Source organism: Coccinella septempunctata, chromosome 1 (assembly GCF_907165205.1).
Source record: "Coccinella septempunctata chromosome 1, icCocSept1.1, whole genome shotgun sequence".
Classification (NCBI taxonomy): domain Eukaryota; kingdom Metazoa; phylum Arthropoda; class Insecta; order Coleoptera; family Coccinellidae; genus Coccinella; species Coccinella septempunctata.
In genome coordinates this window covers 57,351,465-57,378,069 of record NC_058189.1, presented here as the reverse complement: position 1 = coordinate 57,378,069, position 26,605 = coordinate 57,351,465, and the positions used below count along the sequence as shown (strand labels likewise).

Below are 26,605 nucleotides of genomic sequence, written 5' to 3'. Positions count from 1 at the left end.
TCAATCAGTTTGCATAAACTTCGATTATGTTCGTCACATATTTTCCGAAGAGATTCGACATTGTGATAAACTACGTGATAAGAGAAACTTTTACGTAGAACGGGCTACATAGCGTTGATTTGAAACCAAAAAGTGTTTTGACAAGCTTCATAACCCCACATTTTCGTACAGAGTGAAATGTGTCAAATTTCCATGGCCAACCGAGTGCTAAAATAAAAGTGAATGTAGTATATGTACCTCGATTCATTCACGATTTATGTCTTTGACGTATGAAAATTATAAACCTGATTTAAAAATTTCACTAGATTGTTTGAATTCTTGTAATCCAACTCAATTATAAGGCACTTTATAACAATCGATAACCTGATCGATATGATCCCTCCTATCCTGAATTCGAATCGACAGTTGATTAATTAGACGATAGTAACGAATATCAAAAACTCATAGACCGATAATGAGCTGTCAACACTGTCGGGGGTCAAGTCTTCTATCATATATATTCCCTTATCATCCTTTCACTGGGTCTGTCACTATAAATAACGGAGGCCTCGTCTTATCTGGTGCGCTTTTAATGAGAGCGTTATAAATGATATAAATAAAATAATAGAGAGCAACTTACCGCGGTTTTTGGTGCCCCTCTCGTTCCTTATCAAAACTTCATGGTCATCTTCCTCCCAGATTTCTCCTTCCGCTGATGTGAAGCTTACAAATAAAGCTGCTACCACACAAAACATAAGCCACTTCATCTGGAAAGAAATGATGGAATTCAATGACGGATTTTGATAGCATGGTAATATTTTAATAGGAACGATAATTTGAAATTGTTGTAGTAGTAGTAGTAGTAAACTTTATTGAAACAATGTTTCAAAGGGCTAACGACCTAGGTCTTCCTGCCCATATACAGAGTCATATTTTACAAAGTATAAAAATGTAAATATTTATTTACATTGTAATGTAAATATTTATTTACATTTACAATTAAACCTTTTATTTAAAAGGTTTAATTTTTAAGTTGAGTGAATTCATTGTATGTTGAAAGAGATTGTATTGAGTTTTTCATCTTTGGTTCAGCAAGTGTTCGAATAGAGGCAGTTCAGGTAATTTCCTTTTGGATACCTGCAGGGGGGACGTCAGATGACTAAGTGGCTCAATTATATTTATGTTGTTGTGTTGTTTAATAAATTTCTTATTCAATCTATGAATTCTGTCGGCTATTGGTTCTATTTGGGTTTTTTCATATAGGTAGGGGAGACTGGGGAGGGTTGATACGTTTTTTGGAATTTTCATTCTGGAAACTGAATTATATGAAGAAGCAGGACTTTTCTTATATTATATAATTCTTCAATTAATCGTTCAACAAAATAAATATAGAAGTCGCAAAACATAAACATCTTATTCTGTACAGAACGTTGAACACAAAAACATGCAAACTGTCTCAAGCCTCCCCACATATGGGAGGATTGATACGATGTACTGGGAGAGTAATCGAGAGGATTATTCAGCTCAGTAGGTAGGTCAGCAATGATACTGGCTTGCTTTGGTCCTATAGGTGTAGAAAAATCAGGAAATTGTCAGTTAGTCACTTCCACACAAGAAAAGTCGGCCTCGTTAAATACATGGGGATTGTACGGTTTTTTAAAATCCCTTTGATATGTTGGATGGTGAAGACGCCTTCATGTAGGCCTATACAACTATCTACGGAATATTTTTTAAGATTATACATGTATCAGGTCTCCCCACGACAAATGTCTCAAACCTCCCTGAAAGCAATTTTTAAAGTGATTTATGTTTTCATCTTATACCCATATATTTTGAAAAGCGAAAAAAACTGTGAATTGAGTAGTTTTATGCATATTTCCCAGTGAAATGTTTGTTTATGCCGAAGAATTAATGCATGATCATAAAACCCTTAGGTAACTTGAGTAAAAACTTACAATTTCTCACCTCGAAACACTCTTCGTTGAATATTTCAAAAACAAACTACTGTTAGACCTACAGATTAACGTCACGCAATGCCCTCTGCCAAAGAATAGTGTTCACTAGTATAATACTTTTGAAAACGGCTACAGATCGCGGATATTAGCCTGTATCAAGCCTCCCCATGTATCAATGCTCCCTAGTCTCCCCTACTGGTTAGATGGATTGTGAAGTGGATTGTTGGGATGTCTCAACTTGGTTATTTTCCGTAGACTGCTTCGTTCCGCTACTTCAATAATTCTCATCGTAGTTTTGTTGCAAGAACCCAATATCTGGTGACCATATTCAAGAAGAGGTCTGCAGATCATTTTGTAGATGTTTGATGCTGTGTTTGTATCTATGCCTTGATCTTTATAAGTGAGTGACCTGAAGTGGCTAGCTCTCGTGATAGTGTTTTGTTTGGTGGAGTTGATGTGCATCTTAAAGTTGAGTTTACTATCAATTATCATACCGAGGTATCTGCAGTTTGTTACGGGCTTCAATATAGTATTGTCCAGATTAATTACGGGCGAGTTATGGTTGATCTTGTGATAAAATATAATAAATTTTGACTTCTTGGGATTTGTTTTTATTCTCCACTTGTTCATCCATTGGGTCATCTTCTCCTTGATCTTTTCCAGTTTTTTCATCATGTCCGATATAGTTTTGCCATGTGCAATTAGGGTGGTATCATCAGCAAACTGTAACATATATGAATTCATCCTGGTTGTGCGTTCTGTGTTGTTTTCTGTTACCTATATATCTGAGCTATATATATTTTATAGGAATGGTGATAGTGGAGAGCCTTGAGGAAGTCCTTGCTTTGGAAAGAATTCGTTGGACAATGCGTTTTTTATTTTAACTTGTATAGACCTATTACTAAGGAAGTCATTTATTATTCTCAGCATATATACTGGACACCCAAGCTTATGGAGTTTGAATATGAGTCCTGAGTGAAAATTGTTGTATTCCCCCCTTGAAACAACAATCGACGAGTATGAGGTTCACAGAAAAACGTGAGCTTAAAATAGACCTATCACCTGCTGAGATCTAGATATTAAAATCCCTTTTTACATTTACATATTTTTTTTTTAGAATCATCAACATACATTACGAGGATGTATTGATATCTAGTAAGCCTAGACCAGTTCCATGCATAAAAAAATATTGCGTTACCATAGCAACGAACAATAACTCATTAGAAGTGTCAGTGTGAAGTTTGGGGTCAAAAAAGTAAACCATAGTTACGCAATAAATTAAAAGAAAGAAAATGTCCACCGAAATTGTGAAAATCGAAAAATTGGAGTATCGGGCCATTATCAAGTACCTGTATTTAAAAGGGTTAAGAAGTAAGCAGATTTACGAAGTTATGCTTAATACCCTTGGTGATCAATCCTTCGTATGCGACCGTGAAAAATTGGACAGCAAACTTCAAAAGAGGTAAATTTTCCATTGAAGGTGACGACCGATCGGAAAGTTTCTGTGTCAGTCCCCGAATACATGCAATTCCCCTGAATTGAACAGCTGATATTCTATGATATATTGTTCTGAACTTGTTTGCACCTCTTGTTTTATGATTATGGTTTTCACTATATTTTTTTCTGTAACTTCTTCAGTGTCGACAGTGTTGTGCACATATAGTATGCATGCAAGTATGTAGGTATAGTCAGAATGTTTTCCTGCTTGATATAAGTTCTACAACTTTGATTATATTCTAGATCACAGATGGCACGTATCTCTTTTGCTTCACAAATATTCTGTCCCTTTGATGTGTTCCACCCCAGTATAACACTCCAAAACTTATAGGGTTGTTGAAGAATCCATGGTAGGGTGTTTGGCTACTAGTTTTCCTGCAATTTGTTTAGTTCTTCCAATGGTATAGGTCGCCACTAATAACTTGAGCTCATCTTTGTGTACTCCGAAACCCAGATTTGGTTGGTTGGATGAAGATACCTCGAATCATTGTTTGGCTGTTCTCAGATGTTGAATACTGAGCCTTCTCCTTACTCATTCTTAAGTGATACCATTCCTCCGCTTAAATACAAGTGTATATAATGATTTATTCGAAAGCTCGTCTTCATTTTCATCAATAATAAAAAAAGAGGTTTGTTTGATATTTTTTGTATTGTCGAATTTGCAGAGAAAAAATTATTATTATTATCCACGAAGAGTACCGTGCCCCGTCTTACTGCACATTTGCTGGTATGTCATATATATTGAATAACAACAATATGGGCCCAAGAATGGACCCCTGAGGAGCCCCAAACTCTACGCGTTTCCACTCAGAACTCTTCGCTACACTAATCACTTTCAGTTCTATGTTTTGTAGATACCTGAATCCTTCTCAAAAGACGTTGAGAATATAGATTGACGTCTGGAAATCTTCAACGAATTGTTTCAATAGAAGCGTTCAAAAGCCGTTGTTGTATAATTTGACAAGAACACTTAGTCCCTCTACGGGAAGGCATGCTCAGAAACCGATCTTGTGCAGAAGTGGTAGATCTTGGGCGTCCATTCGGTCACGTTTCTAGTTTCTAGCCGGGGAACTACCCTTGCCTTATTATCACATATCAAATTCCTGTAGGCGATTCATTTACAGTTTAAACGATTGCTTGATTGAAATATTTATGTCCAAAACACATCGTTAGAGAATTTCACCGATGTTTCATTCCCTTTCAACCCTGCGAGACTTCGCTACATCGCAACCAACCTATTTCTAGGTTACTCACATATAGTTACCCACTTATGTACGGAATATAAAGGAGAAGCCCTTCAACCGTTAATTCATTACCATTTTTACCTGGATCTCCGGTGGCGGATGAACGTAGCTCGAAAAGCGACTGCAACGGACTTCATTATTCATAAAACGGAATGGTGGAGAAGAAGGCGACATTCGGCCTCGTCTGAGAGCATCATTAATAATTTCATACACTCGACACGTAAATCCCACATCCTGGCCGTTATTGCCGCTTTTGAAATGTCCCGAAACGCTGCAGTTTTATAATTTCGTTTTCCCCGAGGCTCGGTTGCCAGATTTCATGGTGATTATGATCTCGGGCAAACGTGAAGCTGTATCTGTCTATTTGCCTTCTATATTCAGCTCATGGGTGGACACGACTAATCCTCTTACTTCTTTCCTTTTCGAAAGTTATGCTAGTTCTTCATAATATGAATCTACAGCGCAAATATACAGTGAGTCTTTGACTAGTACAAACAATTTTACTGTAGATTCTTGAGGTTGAAAGAAACACTTTTTTCCTTTACCATTTTTTCCTAATCGGATCGGTCTAAAAGATACAGGCTGTTGAAAATCTTTGGAAAATTCTATTCTCAGTTCAATTTCGCAAACGGTTTTATCGAATGAAATTAGTTTCGGAATATAGTTTTTCATTCATTTGATGAATCTTTTTCGAACACAAGATATCACCTACGTCTTCCAGTTCTCTCATTATGACCATTACGTACCATAGAAATACTAAAAATTCAAAGAACCCAACTCTTACAACTAAGTTGGACGCTATCTGAAGAATATTTGATATTATAATATACAGGCTGGTCCAGATCGTAACCAAGAAATTTTAACCACGTATTCTACATAAAAAATAAGCCCTAGTTTGTCATATAAACATATGTCGAGAAATGTTTCCTCTCCGAGATACGGGGTGTTAAAATTATAGAAAAAAAAAATGTTTTTTATTAATATCTTCTCACTGCTCGAAATATTTTTATGAAATTTGAGACATAGGTTTTGAGCGTCCAGGAGCACTTTTTGCATAATATCATTTCTTTTCTATTCTACCAGTGGCGTCTGTATTGCAGCGAGACTGAATATTTTCAGAGAAAAAAATGCCACCGGTTTTTCCGACAATAAAAATTACTATTTAAATCCTTTTTTAATTTGAAGAAAATTTTGGTCTCTTGACTTTCTGCTGTGCGAGGCACCGTTTCCGGTTAAAAAAATAAAACACATTCTGATGCATGAGGAAAACAGCGAAATTTGATATGGTAGGTACATAATAATAATAATAAGACTATTTTTGTGAACGAAACGTGTAACTACCACACTCAAAACGAACTTTAAGAAGATAGAGTTGTGTGTGTGTTGAATTTATCTGATCTTAGAATATTGCTACAAAACCGTAGTAGGCTTTTTATTGCTATATCAAATTTTCGCGTTTTCTTCATACATGATAATGTGTTTTATTTTTTTAACCGGAAACGGTGCTTCGTACAGCAAAAAGTCAAGAGACCGAATTTGCTCCAAATTAAATAAGGATTTAAATACTAATTTTTATTTTTGGAAAACCTAGTGGCGTATCATTTTTTTATCTGAAAATATTCAGTCTCGCTGTAGTACGGACGCCACTGGTAGAATAGAAAGAAATGATATTATGCTAAAACTGCTCCTTGACGCTCAACACCTATGTCTCAAATTTCATAAAAATATTTCAAGCAGTGTGAAAGTTATTAATAAAAAACATGGTTTTTTTCTATAATTTTAACACCTCGTATCTCGGAGAGGAAACATTTCTCGACATATGTTTATATGACAAACTAGGGCTTATTTTTGATGTAGAATACGTGGTTAAAATTTCTTGGTTACGATCTGGAACACCCTGTATATTGATATAAAATAAAAGTTTTCATCATATTATCTCGTTTAATGCGCCGTTTTCGATTAATTTGATGTTCGAATATTAAAAAGTATCTGTGAAATATGAAAAATTGGGTACTTTGGTTGAATACAATTCTGTTTAAAAGATCCACGGATGTGTAGTGTCATAGATTTAGCTAATTATTCTGAAGGTAATTTTATTTGTATAGGGGTGACACAGCTCATTATGAAATCTTAAAATGGCTGTATCTTTTTATCAGGTATAGGAAAACGGTGTGTCTTTCGACCTCAAGAATCTACTGTTAAAATATTTGTACGAGTCAAAGACATGGTTGTTGTGGAATATTCGAAAATGAAAAATTTATTGTAGGACTAGCTGTTGACACCTGCTTCGCAGGACGAATTTTCTCGACTCAATTTTTGTAATTTCACTTTACTTTACTCATCTTATTCATCCCAATATCCCATATTTATTGCAACGGCTTGAATGTTGTTCCCCATAATTTTTCCAACCAAAATCTCTACTTTCTGAATCAGTTGAAATATTTTTCATTTCAGCATTGATTTTTCCTGCTTAATTCAATTTTCACTGTGCACTATGCACTTGTTTCAAAGTAGAAACAAACGATCGAAATTATATTTCATGTTCATTCATGAGATAACGGTCCAGTTTTTAAGGATTTCAATACCACCTGCTGACATTATGGATATCAATTTAATTGTTATCCCATCCCGAATCATTAGCACACTAAGTGCTCAAAAAATGAACTTCAATAATATATTATTGAGCTGTGCATGAGGTCCTTCTATACGACCTTTTGAAGTTTTTATCAGTTGAAGAAAGAGATGATAGTCAGATGGAGCCAAATCTGGTGGGTGAATAAGGGGGGTGTTCTAGTAATTCAAACCCTAAATCACAAATTTTTTGCATGGCAACATGAGATTTGTGTGCAGGGGCGTTGTCCTGGAAAAACAAAACACCTTTGGATAGCCCTCCGCGTCTCTTCTCTTCAATTTTTTCCAGTAGAGTGGTCAGTAATTTCGAATAGTAATCTCCGGTTATTGTTATTGAATATACTGTTGTATTCCCAGTGAAGAAGGCTGTAGGAATTTTTTATCGTTTTCAGATATTTTCGAAAATAAAGAAGTTAAGGCACATTTTCGAAATCGACAAAATATCAAAAATTTGGTTAGGGGAGAGTTGGATAAAACTCTTATATAGCTAACGTTATATAACTCATAACTCCCTAAACAAGCTATTGATAACGGCTACTTCTGCACAATAACTTCTCTGTTGTCTCCTCTATACATTGAATATCGAGCATTCCTTCATTGTTTGATGATTATGTCATTATGTGGAAAAAGTAATGTTTGTGATAAAAGGTAAAGTATCCTGTTTTGCCCTCCTAGTCGGGTTCAATGGGATGATGTATGAATGAAAATGAAAATGATTATTTATCAGAGTCAAATATCTATTGAAATTGAAAACCGAACAGAACTTCAGCAACGACAAAAATCGCACGAGTACGGATCAACATCATTCTCCACCCTGGACAAGCTTCGTAAGACCAAATATAATACGACAGTCCTTGTCACATTACCCAACCATTAGCACTCTTTGATTTAGAGTTCAATTCTGAACAATAAATGCATGTTACATCGGGTTCCTCTTCATCTTCTGAACTACTACAATTTTTGTTTCTTCCTCTCTTCTCTTTTGTCGACTTTTTGTTAAATATTATATTTTTTACCTTCTCTTTATTCTTGTTTATTACTGCCGATTCGTTTCTCTCGCATATTTTCCCATCCTTCTTTAGACTTGTTGAACAATTGAATTCAAAATCTTTGTTGAAACCAATAGATCTCTTGGTTGGGCAAAACGGGATAGTATCCAGTTTTACCCGACTGCATGGTATCCCATTCTGCCCGACCGCGTCATCCAAAATCTTATTCAGGATTTTTACGAGAAAAAATAAATATTTTTTCATATATGAAAATATCACGAAATATAGTCAATCATTCAAATTTTCATATGAAATACTCATCGTTATTTATTTTCGTTTTTCAAATTGAAAAATTCTGCATTAACTACCGGCAAAACTAAATAGTATAACACTACCTTCACGAATTGCAGTTTATCACACGATACAGATTTACAATTCATTTGAATAATGAACTGCTATATTTGAAGATACCTTATCCACAGCGAGTTATACTACCTGTCGTCAAATGGCCCTGCTTATTTTTGCCTGATATCCCGTTCTACCGAACTATCCTGTTTTGTCCAACTCTCCCCTATATGTTCAATACGAATGAAGATATCGTAAAATGGACTTTTCACAAAAATCGAGCCCATGACTCCTCTCCACGTTTTCACCTATCTAGTGCGGAAGTACCATAAACAGCCAAAAACAAGTAATCTGGAATACCCTGTACACATTTCGTACTTCTTGTGAGTAATAAACTGAACTAAACAAAACCTTTTGAAAGAATTGAATCCCCAATGGGACCCAAGGTGACTGGACTATTCAGGGAGTTGACAAATAAGAAAATTCCAAGATAAAGATTGACGACTACGCAGATCTCCCTGGGCGTTGAACCGCCTATTACAAATATGAAAATCCCGAGGTATTCTCCGCAGAGATACGTTATATATTATCGCCTCGCCGCTCATGCACCAGAACGTGAAATTCAAACGCGAAACAAAAACGTGATTTAATCGTACTAAGTGCCACTTCTTAATGAAAATATACCCACCTTATCTCGCACATTGCCGGCGCTCGGCGTCGGTCTCATATCTCGTAATTAATATTCAGAAGACAATTAATGCAGAACGCTTCTGCCGCATCTCTCTGGAACGGCCGCGCGGCAGTCTATTCCGAAATTACGTACATGATGTAATTCGTGCAAACAAAAACCGAGGCGAATTTAATGCTGCAGAGTGGCATAAATTATGCCAGACAATAACACGTGAAAATTTGTTATGAAATATTAACGGCGGATTTGCATTTAAAATGGCGGAATGCATTCGGCGCGGATGCAAATTTCTTTTTGAATTCGTTATCCGACGCTGAAATGCGTCAGTTTGGTCAATTTTTCGTGGCGATTCGCAGTTATAGGCTTGTAAATTTTTCCATTTTTCTGTGATATATCATCCGCGTCTTCTTCAATGGAATTGTGAAAACGTTCTAATGATCTCACAAAAAAGTCATTTCTATCTCTGATACGAAGATATGTTTATTGAGAAATTCTCAGCCTACTATAGGACCAAACAAAATTTCGATATCAAAATATTTTATTACTCAACATATTCTCCCCACAACTGGATACATTTATTACAGCGAACCTTCAACGTCTCTAGACCTTTCAAAAAGAATGTTTGTTCTTGCTCTGCAAACCAGACCTCCACAACTTCTATTACCTCCTCGTTGGAAGAAAATTTACGACCTTTTTAACTTTTTTTCAGTTGAGGAAAGAGATGATAGTCGGATGAAGCAAAATCTGATAGTTCGATGGATCAAACTCTAATATAAGGGGGCTGTTCTAGTAATTCAAACCCTAAATCACGAATTTTTTGCATGCATGGCAACATGAGATTTGTGTGCAGGGGCGTTGTCCTGCAAAAAAACAAAACAACTTTGCATAGCTTTCCGCGTCTTTTCTCTTTGATTTTTTCCGTAGAGTGGTAGGGTAATGTCGAATAGTATTCCCCGGACATTGCTCTACACTTATCCAAAAAATCATCAAGATTACTCCGTGGCAATCCCAAAAAACTGAAGCAAGAACTTTTCCAGCAGATTTTTGGACACGAAACTTCTTAGGTCTCGGAGAACCAGAGTGTCGCCATTCCATTGAATGTTGCTTTGTTTTTGGATCGTAGAAATGTACCCAAGTCTCATCCATAGTAACAATTCGGTTTGAGAAGTTCGAACGCGATGCTTCTACCCTTGCACGCTTTTGGTCAACATTCAAACATTTGGGGATCCATTTTGCAGCAATTTTTCTCATGTCCAAATTGTTGTGAACTATATGATGAACGCGTTCGTATCAAATATTCAGTGCCTCAGATATCCGTTTTAGCCCAATTTGACGGTCTCTGATAAAAACATGTCATGAACTGCATCGATATTTTCGGGGACTGACACAGAAACTGGCCTTCCTGATCGGTCATCATCTTCAATTCACCTCTTTTGAAGCTTGCAGTCCAGTTTTTCACGGTCTCATACGAAGGATATTGATCACCAAGGGTAGCATATCTTGGTAAAGTTGCTTACCTCTTAACCCCTTTAAATTCAGGTACTTGATGAACTCCAATTTTTCGACTTTCACAATTTCGGTAGACATCTTCTTTCTTTTAATTTATTGAGTAACTCCGGTTTACTATTTTGACCTCAAACACTGACACTTCTAATGATTTATTGTTCGTTGCTATGGTAACGCAATATTTTTTTATGCATGGAACTGGTCTAGGCTAACTAGATATCCATATATCCTCGTATATCCTATCACCTATTAATATAGTCCATTCGCTTTCATGAAAGCAGTCGGTTGGCCCGGAAAATTAGACTATTCTACACTGCATAGTGTAAATATGAAAATGTGAGGTTATGACGCTTGTCAGTTTGTCAAAAATCTCACAAGAAAGTAATTTTACGTTTGTTTATAATCCATTGATTTTAAAATTTCGAAAAGTCATATTCCAATTATCAGAATTAAGTATTATGTCGAAACTGAGGTGCACAAATTCCAAATTTGTCGTTGCAGATCTTTTCCCGAAATAAAATCCTCAACTATTCGAGGGTAACTATCAGAATGATAATACTTCTATTCGAAATAGCTATTCCTGATACTTTTTGCATGGTAAAAAAATTGAGACTTGATGAATACTTGTGGCAACGTCGTTTTGACATATTAGCGACATTTCATGTATGCCAACCTTACTTAAAAAATAGTTCATGGCCACTGCTCACTTCCAAGAGAAAGGGGCCATTACTCTCCCCTGACTTAAGACTTCAGATTTTTTCCTATGGGGATATTTAATGTCCCGAGATGTAGAAGAATATGTATAGCATGCCGAGAAATTATAGTTTTCCGAAACCAAATTTTCAAAAAATATTATATTTTTGTCTACAAATAAGACCACATTTTCAAAATCTTCTATAAAAAAAAATTCTTCATTATTTTCATGTTTCATTGCAACTCTTGATATCGTAACTATTCTACTCTTTTTATTGTTATTTTTCAGGAGTACTTCGACGAAAAAAGTCAAATGTATGGCAGTTTTAACAGGAATTCTTTCGAATAAATTCAACTTAATTATGTTTTCTTCGTGACATGGAATAACCATAAAGTGTTTCGGAATATCAGTGAAATCCTATGATCAAAGGCAGATCAAAATTTGACAGGGATTAATTTTTTGAGCATGCCATTTAAAAAAATGAAAAAAGTTAAACTGGAAGTGACAGAAGCATGATAATGTTTCAGATTTTCTCGGCATCTCAGGTAACAGACTGAAAATGAATTTCATGAAAATATATCTCGTGTTGTTCTCGGTATAATTTTTTTGTGAGGTTAAAATAGAAAGACTCGAATGTATTCACGAATGAGCCAGCTCCCACGGAGATCTTGAAAGCACTTTGACGTTTTCCATTGTATTTCCATCGTGTTCGGAATGGTTAGGTGGAAAATATGGAAGGAAAATCTACAGATTTGCTATCGGTGTCATTTCTAAACGATAAATACCAGGCTGCTGACTCGAAGTGTTACCAACTTCACACTGCTGTATTTTCCAAACGGTTAATGACGGCGAATTCAAAAATTGACATATGTTAGTTTATTATTTTATGTTTAAAACCACAAAAGGACATTTCTCCACTGGTATTTATCGACCATTGCGTCAAAATCAACAAAAATATTTATCTCGAAAAGGTTTTAAAATCTGCTTTAATACTGTGGGCACACAAAACTTTCGGTAATAAAGCATGGACATTCCAACAGGATTCGGAACCGTCCCATGAAGCTCGAAAAACTCAACTTCATTTCCTCACAACAGTAGCCTCCATATTTAACTGATCTGAACCCGATGGATTCCTCCATTTGGAGTACTTTGGAGTGCAAAATGTGCTCAAGCCCACATTCGAGCAGCGTGCGATGCATTCATTGGCAGAATCAAAGATGTCATCCGAGCCAAGGGTGGACATTCATTCATTCATTCATTGCTGAATCTCGTTACCGAGAAAAAACCAACAACTCAAAATCAAAACTGTCGATAAGATCAAGATTATAACTTCTTAGAGCTTCTTGCGACTGTGTGCCCTCCTGTGACTGAAGAGACCCAACAGTGACCTACAGATCCTTAAACACTCCGGGCATGGATAGTCACCAAGCAGATCTGGCCGCCGCTGTATTCTTCTCGAGTCTCCATTATAACTGTAGACCATAGACCTCCACTGTAATCCGTCTAACGCTAGTTGTTCCCAGTTATGATTGGCATTAACTGATTTTAGGGATTTATGCAGCATATCCCCAAACAGCTTATACTATCCTCCTGGTTTCCGAGCTACCTCTATGAATTCGCCATACAGAGCCATTTTGGGGAGTCTTGTGTCTTGCATCCTCAGAATGTGGCCGCACCATCTGAGTCGGGCCCTCGTTACATGAGTCTCAATTGTTGTACAACTCGCGCGTTGCAAGACTTCTGCATTCGAAACTTTGTGGAACCACCTGATGTGCATTATTTGTGTTAGATGACGTTGTTGCTTTCGTTCAAGCTGTTTAATATGTCAATTGTAGGGCGTCCAGCTGTCGTTTCCGTGAAGAAGCGTTGGGAGGACCACTGCTTTGTAAACAGCTGTCTTGGTCTTCAGATTGAGGTCGTTATTTTGAAACACTCTGTCCTTTAGCTTCCAGAATGTCCGTGATGCCGAATTGAAACGGTTGTGTATTTCCGTGTCTAGGTTAGCCCTAGTATTCATGAAGCTTCCCAAGTATTTGAACTGCTCGACCTGATATAAAATTTCATCCTCCAGGCTGATATCTGTTTGAAGGTTTTCTGGCGCACTTACCAGAATTTTGGTTTTGTCAATATTGAGCCCAAGGCCTAAAGCTTCGTATGTATGTTGATAGGTGTACAACATCATCTGTAGATCCTTTGGGCTGCTAGCGATAAGTGAGCAGTCGTCTGCATATTGAAGTTCCGTGATAAACTTTGTCCTAAGGGTTTTTGTTTCGAGGCGCTTCAGGTTGAACATACCTTCATCAAGGGTGGACATATAGAAGAATGACAGAGTTTTGTTAAACTTTAATATGTTTCCAACATTTTCTCCAAATAAAAATATTTAAAATCGACGAAATAACAGCTTGAATTGGTGAAACAATTTCGGAACTTTTAGGATGACTAGTCCTCATATGACCAACGTCAACTTTCATTAAACATAATCATGCAGATGTTGCAACAATTCGACGAACTCAATTTTCACATTTCCGCCAAGGGATTCCTGGAAAACGAATTGATGTTGCTCGGTCGAACGAAATTAATCTACGCGACCACCAGTCGTTGTTAAGACCCCGGCTTAAGCGATATATACCGCAAACCGTATTTCGTATGTTGCCTCTAGTCGAAGAAATACAGTTATCTTCGTTTCCCTTGTGTTTTACTTAATTTCATTAATGCCAGACTACAGGGACTAATGGGAATATAACAGAGAATCATCAGTTTGCGGTCCCCTTCAATTTCCCTCCTTTCGGAGGAAAATGAAAGGAAAAATTCCGGGGAATTAACAGGAATGTCCTCCTTTTACATTCGGATTTCATTTCGAGCAGGAATTATCGAGAGACGAGTCAAGGCTTACGCTTGTACACGGAATTAAGGACTGCCATTATCAGGCTTTTTTTTTCGAGGAATGTCAATTGAACAATGCCCACCCTTCAGGGGCAGAGTTCCCCCTATAATCCGGAAGTGATTTTTCGGAAATTATTCATCTGGGACGAGTTCGTCGAATCTGATAATACCTGCCCACTACAAAGCAGGCCAAATGACGGTAGGTATAATACGATAAGATTATAATCTCTTTCCATTGACCACAGCACATTATGACATTATATCATCGTTGTGAATTAAATTGAATGTTACTCTTGAAGGAACCTAAAACAAATCAGGCAAAGGGTAGAGGTAAACAAATTTCAACTTTTTTCTAGAGATTAGATCCTCGATTCCCCAGCTACTCTTCTTAGAGATCATATCCTTAATTTTTCAGAGATCAGATTATCGATTTCTCAGAGATAAGATGCTCTTATTCTTAGAGATTGAATTATTGATACCATAGAAATCAGATATTCTCAGAGATTATATTACGATTGCTTACCAGATCCTACATTTCTTAGAGTAATAATCAACGTGCAAATCTTGATCTACGGTAATCTCACACAGATACTCCGATTTTTAGATTTAGACCCTATATTAGTTACAGATCATATAATGACTTCTTAGAAATTATATACTCAATTTCTCAGAGATAAGATGCTCTGTTTCTTGGACATATTTTGATATCATAAAAATTAGCTGTTCAATTTCCCAGAGCTAATACTTCGATTCCTTGCAGATCAGATCCTAGGTTTCTTAGTGATGTTATTATCGGCGTACAAATCTACAGTGATGCCACACATATACTCTGTTTCTTAGAGAACAGAGCTTCTACTGAATAGAGATCATATACTGAACTTCTTAGAGATCATATACTCAATTTCTCCGAGATAAGATGCTCTGTTTCTTAGACATAAAATTTTCGATATCATAGAAATCAGCTGTTCAATTTCCCAGAGATAATATTTCGATTCCTTGCAGATCAGATCCTAGATTTCTTAGAGATGTAATTATCGGAGTACAAATCTACGGTGATATCACACTGACACTCTGTTTCTTAGAGAACAGAGCCTCTACTGGTTAGAGATCATATACTGAACTTCTTAGAGATCATATACTCAATTCCTCCGAGATAAGATTTCTGATTCTTTGACATAAAAGTTTTGATATCATAAAAATAAGATGTTCACTTTCTCAGAAATAATATTTCGATTCCTTACAGATCAGATCCTAGATTTCTTAGAGATGTATACTGTACTTCTAAGAGATCATATACTCAATTTCTCCGAGATAAGATGCCCTGTTTCTTAGACATAACATTTTCGATATCATAGAAATCAGCTGTTCAGTGTCCCAGAGATAATATTTCGATTCCTTGCAGATCAGATCCTAGATTTCTTAGAGATGTAATTATCGGAGTACAAATCTACGGTGATATCACACAGATACTCTGTTTCTTAGAGAACAGAGCCTCTACTGGTTAGAGATCATATACTGAACTTCTTAGAGATCATATACTCAATTCCTCCGAGATAGGATTTCTGATTCTTTGACATAAAAGTTTTGATATCATAAAAATCAGATGTTCACTTTCTCAGAAATAATATTTCGATTCCTTACAGATCAGATTCTAGATTTCTTAGAGATGTATACTGAACTTCTAAGAGATCATATACTCAATTTCTCCGAGATAAGATGCCCTGTTTCTTAGACATAACATTTTCGATATCATAGAAATCAGCTGTTCAGTTTCCCAGAGATAATATTTCGATTCCTTGCAGATCAGATCCTAGATTTCTTAGAGATGTAATTATCGGAGTACAAATCTACGGTGATATCACACAGATACTCTGTTTCTTAGAGAACAGAGCCTCTACTGGTTAGAGATCATATACTGAACTTCTTAGAGATCATATACTCAATTTCTCCGAGATAAGATGCCCTGTTTCTTAGACATAAAATTTTTGATATCGTAGAAATCAGCTGTTTAATTTCCCAGAGATAATATTTCGATTCCTTGCAGATCAGATCCTGGATTTCTTAGAGATGTAATTATCGGAGTACAAATCTACGGTGATATCACACAGATACTCTGTTTCTTAGAGAACATAGCCTCTACTGGTTAGAGATCATATACTGAACTTCTTAGAGATCATATACTCAATTTCTCCGAGATGAGATGCCCTGTTTCTTAGACATAAAATTTTCGATATCATAGAAATCAGCTGTTCAATTTCCCAAAGATAATATTTCGATTCCTTGCAGATCAGATCCTAGATTTCTTAGAGATGTAATTATCCACGTGCAAATCTTGATCTACGGTAATGTCACACAGATACTTCGTTTCTTAGAGAAAATAACCTCTATTAGGTATCATATACTGAACTTCTTAGAGATCATATACTCAATTTCTCACATTTAAAATCCCTGATTTCTTAGAAATCCAATTATCAACCTGCACATCTTCCTCCCCGATAACCCGATGAACTTCTTAGAGATCATATACTCAATTTCTCACATTTAAAATCCCTGATTTCTTAGAAATCCAATTATAAACCTGCACATCTTCCTCCCCGATAACCCGATGAACTTCTTAGAGATCATATAATCAATTTCTCATATTTAAAATCCCTGATTTCTTAGAAATCCAATTATCAACCTCTTCCTCCCCGATAACGTCACACAGATATTCCGTTTCTTAGAGAACATATCCTCAACTTCTTAGAGACCAGATCCTCGATTTCTCACAGATTAGATTATCGATTTCTCAGAGATGATAGACACTTTTTCTAAGCTACCAGATTCTTTATTTTATAGAAATTATATATTCGATTTCTTGGAGAGATAAAGAGAAAGAGATACCTTCGATTTATTAAAGATAGGGCTATCGATTCCTTGAAAATCAGATACTAGATTCAGGTATCCGATCATCGGTTTTTTGGAAATAAGCTCCTCCATTTCTTAGAGATCAAATACTTGATTTCTCATAATTGAAATTACCGATTTCTTAAGTATCTGATTCTTGTTCTCTTAGAGATCAGAACCGAAGCAAACACATGCACCCTATTGTATCACATATGACATTTTTTCGCAGATATATAGGAAAGCTCAAAGACTGAAAAATATACAAGTTGAAATCTTTCAACTTGTATATTTTCGACAGATGGCTATTCTAGGGTACAGCATGCCGGACCAATAAATCGCTTTCAAAATTGACGCACATTGTTAATTTTGTTAGTGGGATTGATATCAATGAAAGAATATCCCGACTGCCCCTTTATTTTCTACGGTTCGCTATACATATTTGGACATTCCAGAATATTGCATAATTCGGTTGAATCAATCACTTCCTGTCCAATATCTAATCTTGCCGGCTATTAATTCCCGGACCAGTGATTGACGTATTGGTAATCATGACAAGCACCGCTCGCAACAACCCTCTGGGCCGGAAAGAGCAGCGAGGAACAGAAAATTAATATGTTCCATTCGCGGAAACAGAAAGGCTCTTTGTTTTGGGGGTCTTGATGAGTGCGCATTGTTCGATTTTTTGGGGTTCGCGATAAAAGCAAAAACGAAAAAATGGGAGTAGGTATCGTGTGCCGAGCGATAACTGAAGAGTTATTTTCAAACTGATGTTTGATTGAAGTATTTCACGCTCGTTCGAAATATTCGCGAGATTTTTCCTTGAGCGATATACATATATACAGGTTGTTCCTGAATTGGAGATACAAACGAAGAGGGAAGATTCCTGAAGTAATATAAAAAAGTCCCATAAACATAGGATCGCAAACCTTTTGTTTTCGGGAGTGTTAAAGTTTGAATTTTCTTCAAATTTTTTTTCTCGTAGTATCTACACTTCAGAAGATATTGAACTGAAATTTAGCATAGACATTACAATTGATAGTTCACACTATGTGACATGCCAATTTCGATAGCAAATCTACAGGGTGGTATTTTTTCAAGAACACTCTCCCCTGTTTTCGTCCAGAACTCTTTTTTGGTGAGCCACTGTTAATTTGAAATAATGTAAAAAGAATCTTGTTTCATACTAAACTATGGTCACTTGTAGTTTTGTTATCTGCTACCGATTTCGAGAAACAAATTTTGAACTATTCTCTCGAAATCCTCAGCAAAATAAAATTGTAATAAAAATTGAGTTTCAAATTTTAACACCCTATATCTCGAGAACGAAAGGTTCGCGATCCCATGTTCATGTGATTTATTTTTTCTCAAAATCACTTGAGAAATCTCCCCTCTTCGTCTGTAATTCCAATTCAGGAACACCCCATATACAGTGTGAGTCTTTGACTAGTACAAATATTTCAACAATAGATTATTGAGGCCAAAACAAACACTTTTTCCTTTATCATTTTTTCCGAATCGGCCAGGTTTAAAAGATACAGGCTATTGAAAAACTATAAAAAATGTTATTTTCAGTTCTATCTCACAAACGGTCTTATCGAATGAAACGAATTTCGGAATATAGTTTTTCATTTATTTGATGAATCTTTTTCGAACACAATTTATCACCCACGTCTTCTAATTTCTTCATTATAATCATTACGTACCATAAAAATACCAAAAATTCAAAGAACCAAACTCTTGAAACTAAGTTGGATGTTATCTAATGAATATTTGAAGGTTTTGTAAAATAAAAGTATTCCTCATATTTTCTCGTATATTGCGCCGTTTCCGAGTAATTTGATGATCAAAAATAAAAAATATCTGTGGAATTCTAAAAATGGGGTATTTTCCTAATTTTCAAAATATATGTAATAAAAATCCTTATAACTCAAATATCTCGAAATATATTTTTTTTCGAATTTTAACATATTGCATTTTGTCTATATTCGATTACGAAAATTCTGATTTCAGAAGTGCTCTTGTGAATATTCTACGTCATTTTTACAATCCGGCAACGCCCATTTGTGTCAGTAATGGTCATGAAAGTTTTCTGATCACCATAGACGTAATGAATATCAAGTTTGATGATCACATTTGACAAGAAAAACACACAATGCATAGACATAGAGACATGGACTGAGCAATGCCAGCATGAAATTGGCTATTTATTAGAAAGAGAGAAAAGCTCGTCGGGACATACCTTTCTCTTTTTTGTTCACATAGAGGTGAGTGTAGACCAATCAAAATTCTAGAAAAAGACAACTGCATTTCCGACGTGTTTTTCTCTCTGTCACTTTTTTTGACCGTATTTCATGCATAGATATAAAGGGAAGGCACAGTCCATGTCTCTATGTCTATGACACAATGACACAAAATGACATCGGTTTTAAGAAGGTAAAGACACAGATTACAGAAACAATTTTTTGTAATCTGTGGATATCTTCTTGATCGGTTCCAGTGTTGTCGAATTAACAAAAATTACTATACTTCAATAAAGGCATTCTACGTCACAAGCTTTCACATAGTCGAAGTTTCGAAGGGTGTATTTCTGAAATGTCTGAATTTTGAAGCGAATCTTTTACGTGTTGAATAACTAGTAGAAAAGGCTTTCCATAAATAATCTCAAATTCGGTTTTGGAGTTTTAGGAAACTTGCCCATTGGGTACTTTGACCGAATGCAACTCTTGTTGGAAGATCCACAGATGTGTAGTGTCACAGATTTAGCTAGTTATTCTGAAGGTAATTCCGTTTTTCCAGGGGTGAAACAGCTCATTATGGAAGCTAAAAATGGCTTTATCTCTCATCAATAATTGGAAAAAATGCCATAGGAAAAAAACTGTTTCCTTTGACCTCAAGAGTCTACTGTTTAAGTATTTGTACGAGTCAAAGACTCACCCTGTATAGATAGTGAATTTCTAGAATCGCTTCGAAACAAATATATAGTGTCTCTTCATAAACTTTTTAGGCTTTTCACTCCCAATCTCTGAAATAAAATCAATTAAAAATGAAATCAACGATTTGCTCCTGCGTAAATTCTTGCACTAATTTGTCAGGAGCAAATTAACTAGAAAAAATTGTTGCCTGACAATGAACTCAAAATAAATAACGTTGAAATTATAATTTTAAGTTGTAACGTTTCGGAGTCTATATCAGACTCCTTCATCAGACGAAAAATCTATTTTTGAAAATCTTCTGAATTGTGGCTTTTGTTTGACATTAATATCTAAATATATAGTGACAACTGAAACAATAGGTTTTTAATGGCTGTAATTTATTGAAAAATTTACTGGTCATAAAAAATTCGCCTGAATTTAGTCTTGAAAAACTTTTTTTTTTCGACCCATTTCGATAATTTTTTGACAGGTTGCTGATGCTTTCATCCTCATCATATCCTGATATCGAGTTTACGAACAAGATGAAAGTATACGTTGACATACGGGTAGCAGAAAAAGTAGCGTTCTACGCTTGACTTCTGGACATTAAAATTTTAAAACTGAATGCTATTTCTCTGTAGGTACGACATTTTTGAGCATCTTTTTTGGAACAATTTATTTTTTTAGTCATACGGATATCTCCGCACACGGGTTTTAAGGAAATAATAACTCCTTTACCAGTTAGTGGCATTTCGTTGAAAGCCTGGATAGACCTCGATACACTTTAGGGAGGTATTAAAGCTGATAGGTATATTAGCGAGTGCTTAGAATAACTTGTGGTAGATACCTACTTCATATGCCTATATAAGAGAAAATATTGGCTCATGCACGAAAATGCTCTACACATGCCACAAATAAGCTGATGTTTGAGTATTGGACTGGCCTTCAAAGAGTCCGGATCTCAACCCTATTGGATGTGTGGGATACACGTGGCAAGAGTTAGACAGAACTACTTCTTTGTGAACCAGATCTCACTTTGTAAAATGTAATCATTAGATATCGATAATAATGCTTTGAAATTGAGCAGGCCAAAAAATATTATCCCCTCGTAAAATGAGGGATATTTTTAGAGGCGATTACATTGTAGCTGCAGGTATGAATGAAACTAGTTGAAAATCTAAATCCATCTTTTTCATTTGCAAAATTTGTCATATTTCAATGAATTGCTTTTTACTCAATAGTAATGTTATCAAACACTGAAACTACTGAACCAAATTGCAGATAATCACAGATATACCTCGTGAAATAAAGTAATGCAGTTGTAACTATACTAGGAATTCATCAAACATTCAACTGAAAACCAATCCGAAATAATCCTCTGCGCGGTCGAAAAAACATCGAACCACAAATTACATCCACAAAAAAATGCCATTATAACAACATCCCAAAGGGAAAGACCAAACAAGCGAACTAAAATCCTCCCCTTGACGCAACACAATATTTCCCGAATGCGCATCAATCGACAATTAAAAATGGATTTCGTCCGACACAAACCGAATTGATTATTACCAGGCAAAGCCTGCCACTGTGCTCATTAGCGTACGTAAATCGGCTTGTTTTCGATCGATATTCGGAAACTGTTCAGCCTGATCTTCATGCCTTCGCATGTTTGGAGCTGCAAACAAGGGCGGATCGCATAGTCAAGTGGAGTTGCTTCGAGACGATTTAAGGGATTCGGAAGAGAGCTGTGCCTCGGTTTTGATTTATTCATTTTCGATATACAATAGATTAGGTTGTTAACTAGTCTACTATGTTCTGTAGCTCCAGCTCCTCGTGTATGGCCTTCTTGATTTCGACAACAGAGCGCTATCTCTATACTCCATTCACATTTATTTGAGCAGTCGGTTGGCCATGAAATAATTTTCTCAAGTTTTTGTAACTAGAACGGAGTAAGGTTGGCTCATGAAATGTCGTTAATGTCATTATTCCGTTGCCACAACTAATATCAATTTTTATTACGAAAAAGTGCTATTTAGAATTCAGGTCCGCTCATTCAAATAGTTATACCCTGATATTCTGAAATCCACAATACGTCAGACGGAAGCGAACATATTCAATTTAAGAGAATTTATAAGTATAATGTTTCATCTGAATCTAAACGACTAATATTTTAGCTGAATGTTTCCAAAGTCAGAAAGATTGTGAATGAGAGGATGACAAAGAATTTCCTTCTATTGAGAGACCCAAAAAAGTTGTAGCATTTGAGAATTTTATGTTTGAGTGAATTAATGCGAAAAGTTTACTACAGAATTTTCGATGAATGTTATGGTAGAATAAGTGACCGAAAATTGATTTTTCCATTTTTCATTTGACTCGTCCCATACATTGTAAATGTCTTAAGGTACCAATAAATACCTAATTATTATTATTATATCAGTGTATTAAGATGAACAGCCACAAATACGCGCAAGTTGCCCTGTTACTTGTTTATTCATGTGAAATTTTTGTTCAAAGGTCAAGTTCATCTTGACTTGAAACTTCTTTTGAGTCCTTTTACTTATATTGATGCAAGATGATTTTTGTTGAAGAATTCAACATTCTTGTAATTATCTGTTGATTCCTTCGGGAGATACCCATTCCCAACCAATGCATTATATACATTTCATCTTCGGGTTAATATTTTTGAAATCTACAACTCATGTAACGTATTCAAACTTTAGCCAAAGGAGATAACGAACATTAACTCTCCTCAAGCTAGTTCACATTATGATAATATACTGATCTCTTGTATTTTCCATGCAAATAACTGGATTTGGTATGCCTTCAATCAGTTTGTATAAACTTCATATGTTCGTCACATATTTTCCGAAGAGATTCGACATTGTGATAAACTACGTAATAACAGAAACTTTTACGTAGAACGGGCAACATAGCGTTGATTTAAAACCAAAAAATGTTTTGACAAGCGTCATAACCCCACATTTTCGTACTATATAGAGTGAAATGTGTCAAATTTCCATGGCCAACCGAGTGCTAAAATAAAAGTGAATGGCGTATATCTATCAAACTCGCTAAGCTATTGATAATTTTCTCTAAAGCCGGAAAATCGGGATGTTAAGTTTTCGTTGGACCACACTGTAAAATCGCTTTTATCTGAATTGAAAGTATCGTCAGCCAGGCTAATCGTATTTGTCCCTATATTAATATAATCGAATGATCAACAATCAGGATTGGGCATATGGCCTCTGGTGTCAATATCATTAATTACAACCAATAAATCAAAGCAAATTGGGGATTCCAGGACGGGCAATATCCTATTAAATTATCCAAGGGCATGACGGTTACATGCGTAGGTAATTCATGATTTGCACGGTCAACAACCATCAGCTTCTGAGACATTTGAGAAGCTGAATGGTTGATACAACTAATGGACACAATAGGTTCTCAGTATGAAAGAAAATCACTGATGCATCTGTTGATGAAAGCTACTACATTGGAAATAATGTTATCTTGTTCCATTTTCCATCTAACCGCTTTGCGCTGTGGTTAGATTGTGAATATTACATTACATCATCCCAACCTAAGGTCTCTAATAGAATATGAAAGCTCGACTACAGAAAACTACAGAGAGATATTCCAGGAAATTAAAGATGAATCGAAAAACTTCGAAAGAGGCAACTTTGTAACTGCTACACTTGTTGAGAATCTAAAATTGACCTGATTCAGAATAAAATGAATAACGTGTCTGAAACAGAATTAACTCCGTATTGTTGAGTTCTGTACCATCCAGTATGAACCTATTCAATACTGAATGAATGGCTAATACTACTTCTCAAAACTTTACAGTCGAAATTTGAGAGGGTGTTAAATTTCCTTGCTGGAAACCCCAGAAGCGGCGCTCATTTTGAGTTAATATGGATATTTGCAAAATCTTTTCTTGTAGTGCGTGTGGGGTATTCAAAAGCACAATTTAAAAATATTGTCATATATACAGGGTGTTCGAAAACAAAGATATAGACAGAAGTTACACTTTTTCTAATGTAACACACTGTATTTGACCTCAAAAATGGAATGGCAAACTCAAATTATGATGAGTTTGTTCAGATCACTCTATACCTTAGAAGCACCATTTACGAGATAATGACAAAAATTGAAAATATGGAGTTTTTTTAAACAGAAATTAGGTAATGAAGAAACTAGTTACGCCATCGATACAGACAGTATTTTTTCGAGTAGACAAGTTGGCTGGCTACTCCTACACATAAAAAAAATTCAACTCTGGAATATACAGAGTGATCATAATTAATTCTCAAACATCAACTACAACTTATCGTCAAAAACTTTCTTATTTCAAATGGCACACCCGGTATTTCTATATCTAGTTGAACGTAAAAATTAATTTCGAAGTGATTATGAAGTATCTTCATAAGGTTTTCCTGCACCTAAACCTGATAGTTTCTGAGCAAGTTTTTGATGATTATTTGTAGTTGATGTTTGAGAATTAATTATGATCACTTTGTATATTCCAGAGTTGAATTTATTTTATGTGTAGGAGTAGCCACTAGTAGTCTACTCAAAAAAATGCTGTTTGTATCGCTGGCGAAACTAGTTTCTTCATTAATTGCTATTCAAAAAAACTCCATATTTTAAATTTTTCGCCATTATCTCGTAAATGGTGCTTCTAAAGTATAAAGTGATCTGAAAAACTCATCATAATTTGAGCTTGCCAATCAATTTTTGAGGTTAACTACAGGGTGTTACATCAAAAAAAGTGTAACTTTGGTCTGAATCTTTGTTTTCGAACACCCTGTATATATGAAAATATTTTTAAATTGTGCTTTTGAACACCTTACACCCAACACAAAAAAATATTTTCAAAATATCCCGTATTTAATTCCCCAAAATGAGTACCGCGTCAGGGGTGGGCTACCCGGTATATAAATTATTATAAATGAACTGGGTGAAAAAGTAGTCGAACTAAATACCGAATAACATAATCATCACTTATATGAATTATTTAACCACGACACGTGTTTCGCTATCACAGTGGCATCTTCAGGTGGATGAAGGTAAAATGAAGATGCTAGTGTTATGATTGAATAACTCGGGAGAGCGAAAATCATGTAATTCATTTTGTAGTTCAATTATGGATATTCATGAAGTATCGGCCACATCAATTCAATATTAAAAGGTGGTTTTGAACTGAGCACTCTGATGTTTTCAAATTTAAGAGCGTACAGCCTTGCTGATGGCCTTCGACTTCCACAGTAGTTTGTATAGATGCAAATGAATACCGTCGTCTTCCAGAGATCAACATTTCGGACCAGATCACATTGAAATGTCCCGAGAAATACGAGAAATGGAGAAGTTAGAGCAATTAGAGCCCTTGTTATACAAAAGCCTCGTAGCTGGAACGGTAATTTGTCTAGCACTGCTCAGAGACAGAAAAAAAGCTGCCGTTTTCGCTGAGAAATAACCGAGTTTAATCTCCTCTGCTGATTCCCGGGGACATGTCGAGCAAAAACTCCATTCTAGGCTCATCAAAGACGAATTGTTCCAGGCGCGTACGTTTTCATTAAAACGCCTTCTAGGAATAATTGGGATAGGATTGGTAATGGATTGTGATTGGACGTATGGATCAATTAGTCATGTCCGTCGAAGAAGGGACTGAATAATTTCAGACAGATTTTTTACTAAAACAAGCTTGTCTATCTGATGTGTCAGTCTGACAATTTGAAACAAGTTGAAGAATTCCATTACGCTGAACTCTCACCATTGTATGACCATGATTCACGGCTGAACAAAATCTGGATTCTCCACTAAAATTCTAGTTGGGGAGACCATGAAGAAAATTCGGTATTTACTCGAGAGCGTCAGATTAATATAAGGGGAGATATCTTGGACCCTGTAGAGTGTAGAGTATCTCTACCAAAAATTAGAACTGTATATAGCGGAATTGTCTAGGTCAGCCTGTCAAAATAGTAAAGAAATGATAATTGTAAATACTCGAGCATGTCAGATTAAGATTTATAAGTGTATTTATAAGATTCTCTTAATCTGATTTAAGCATGACGAAAATGTGTGGGAGGGCGGCAAACTTGCAAAAAAAATCGTCACATGTACATTCTCGACGCGGTGGGTTTTTTTCTTATTTCGAAGCTAATCATTCAAGAATAACGGAAAAAATTTAATCTAACAGTTTCAGCAAGTTGAAACAATAAAAATTGGCCATAAAGGTCACAAAATTCAGATTTTTTGAATTATCTCCTCTTCTAGGCTTCAAATTGTTTTCGCATTTATTATAAAAGTTGTAGAGCATAACATTTTCTACAATTTTTTTTCCGAAGCAACTTTTTCTACGTTTGAACGTTTTTGAGATATATTGCGATGAATGTA

The 26,605-nt window shown here is 35.7% G+C and overlaps 1 protein-coding gene across 3 annotated transcripts in view; it reads right to left on the bottom strand.

The window, feature by feature from the left end:
- Positions 1-26,605, bottom strand: part of LOC123317817 (midkine-B-like) — a 145,658-nt gene that overhangs the window by 94,058 nt on the left and 24,995 nt on the right. For all 3 annotated transcript variants that reach the window (XM_044904434.1, XM_044904439.1, XM_044904429.1), the window contains exon 2: positions 620-746. In XM_044904434.1, coding sequence (XP_044760369.1) covers positions 620-746 — 127 coding nt within the window. The remainder of the gene's footprint in view (positions 1-619; positions 747-26,605) is intronic.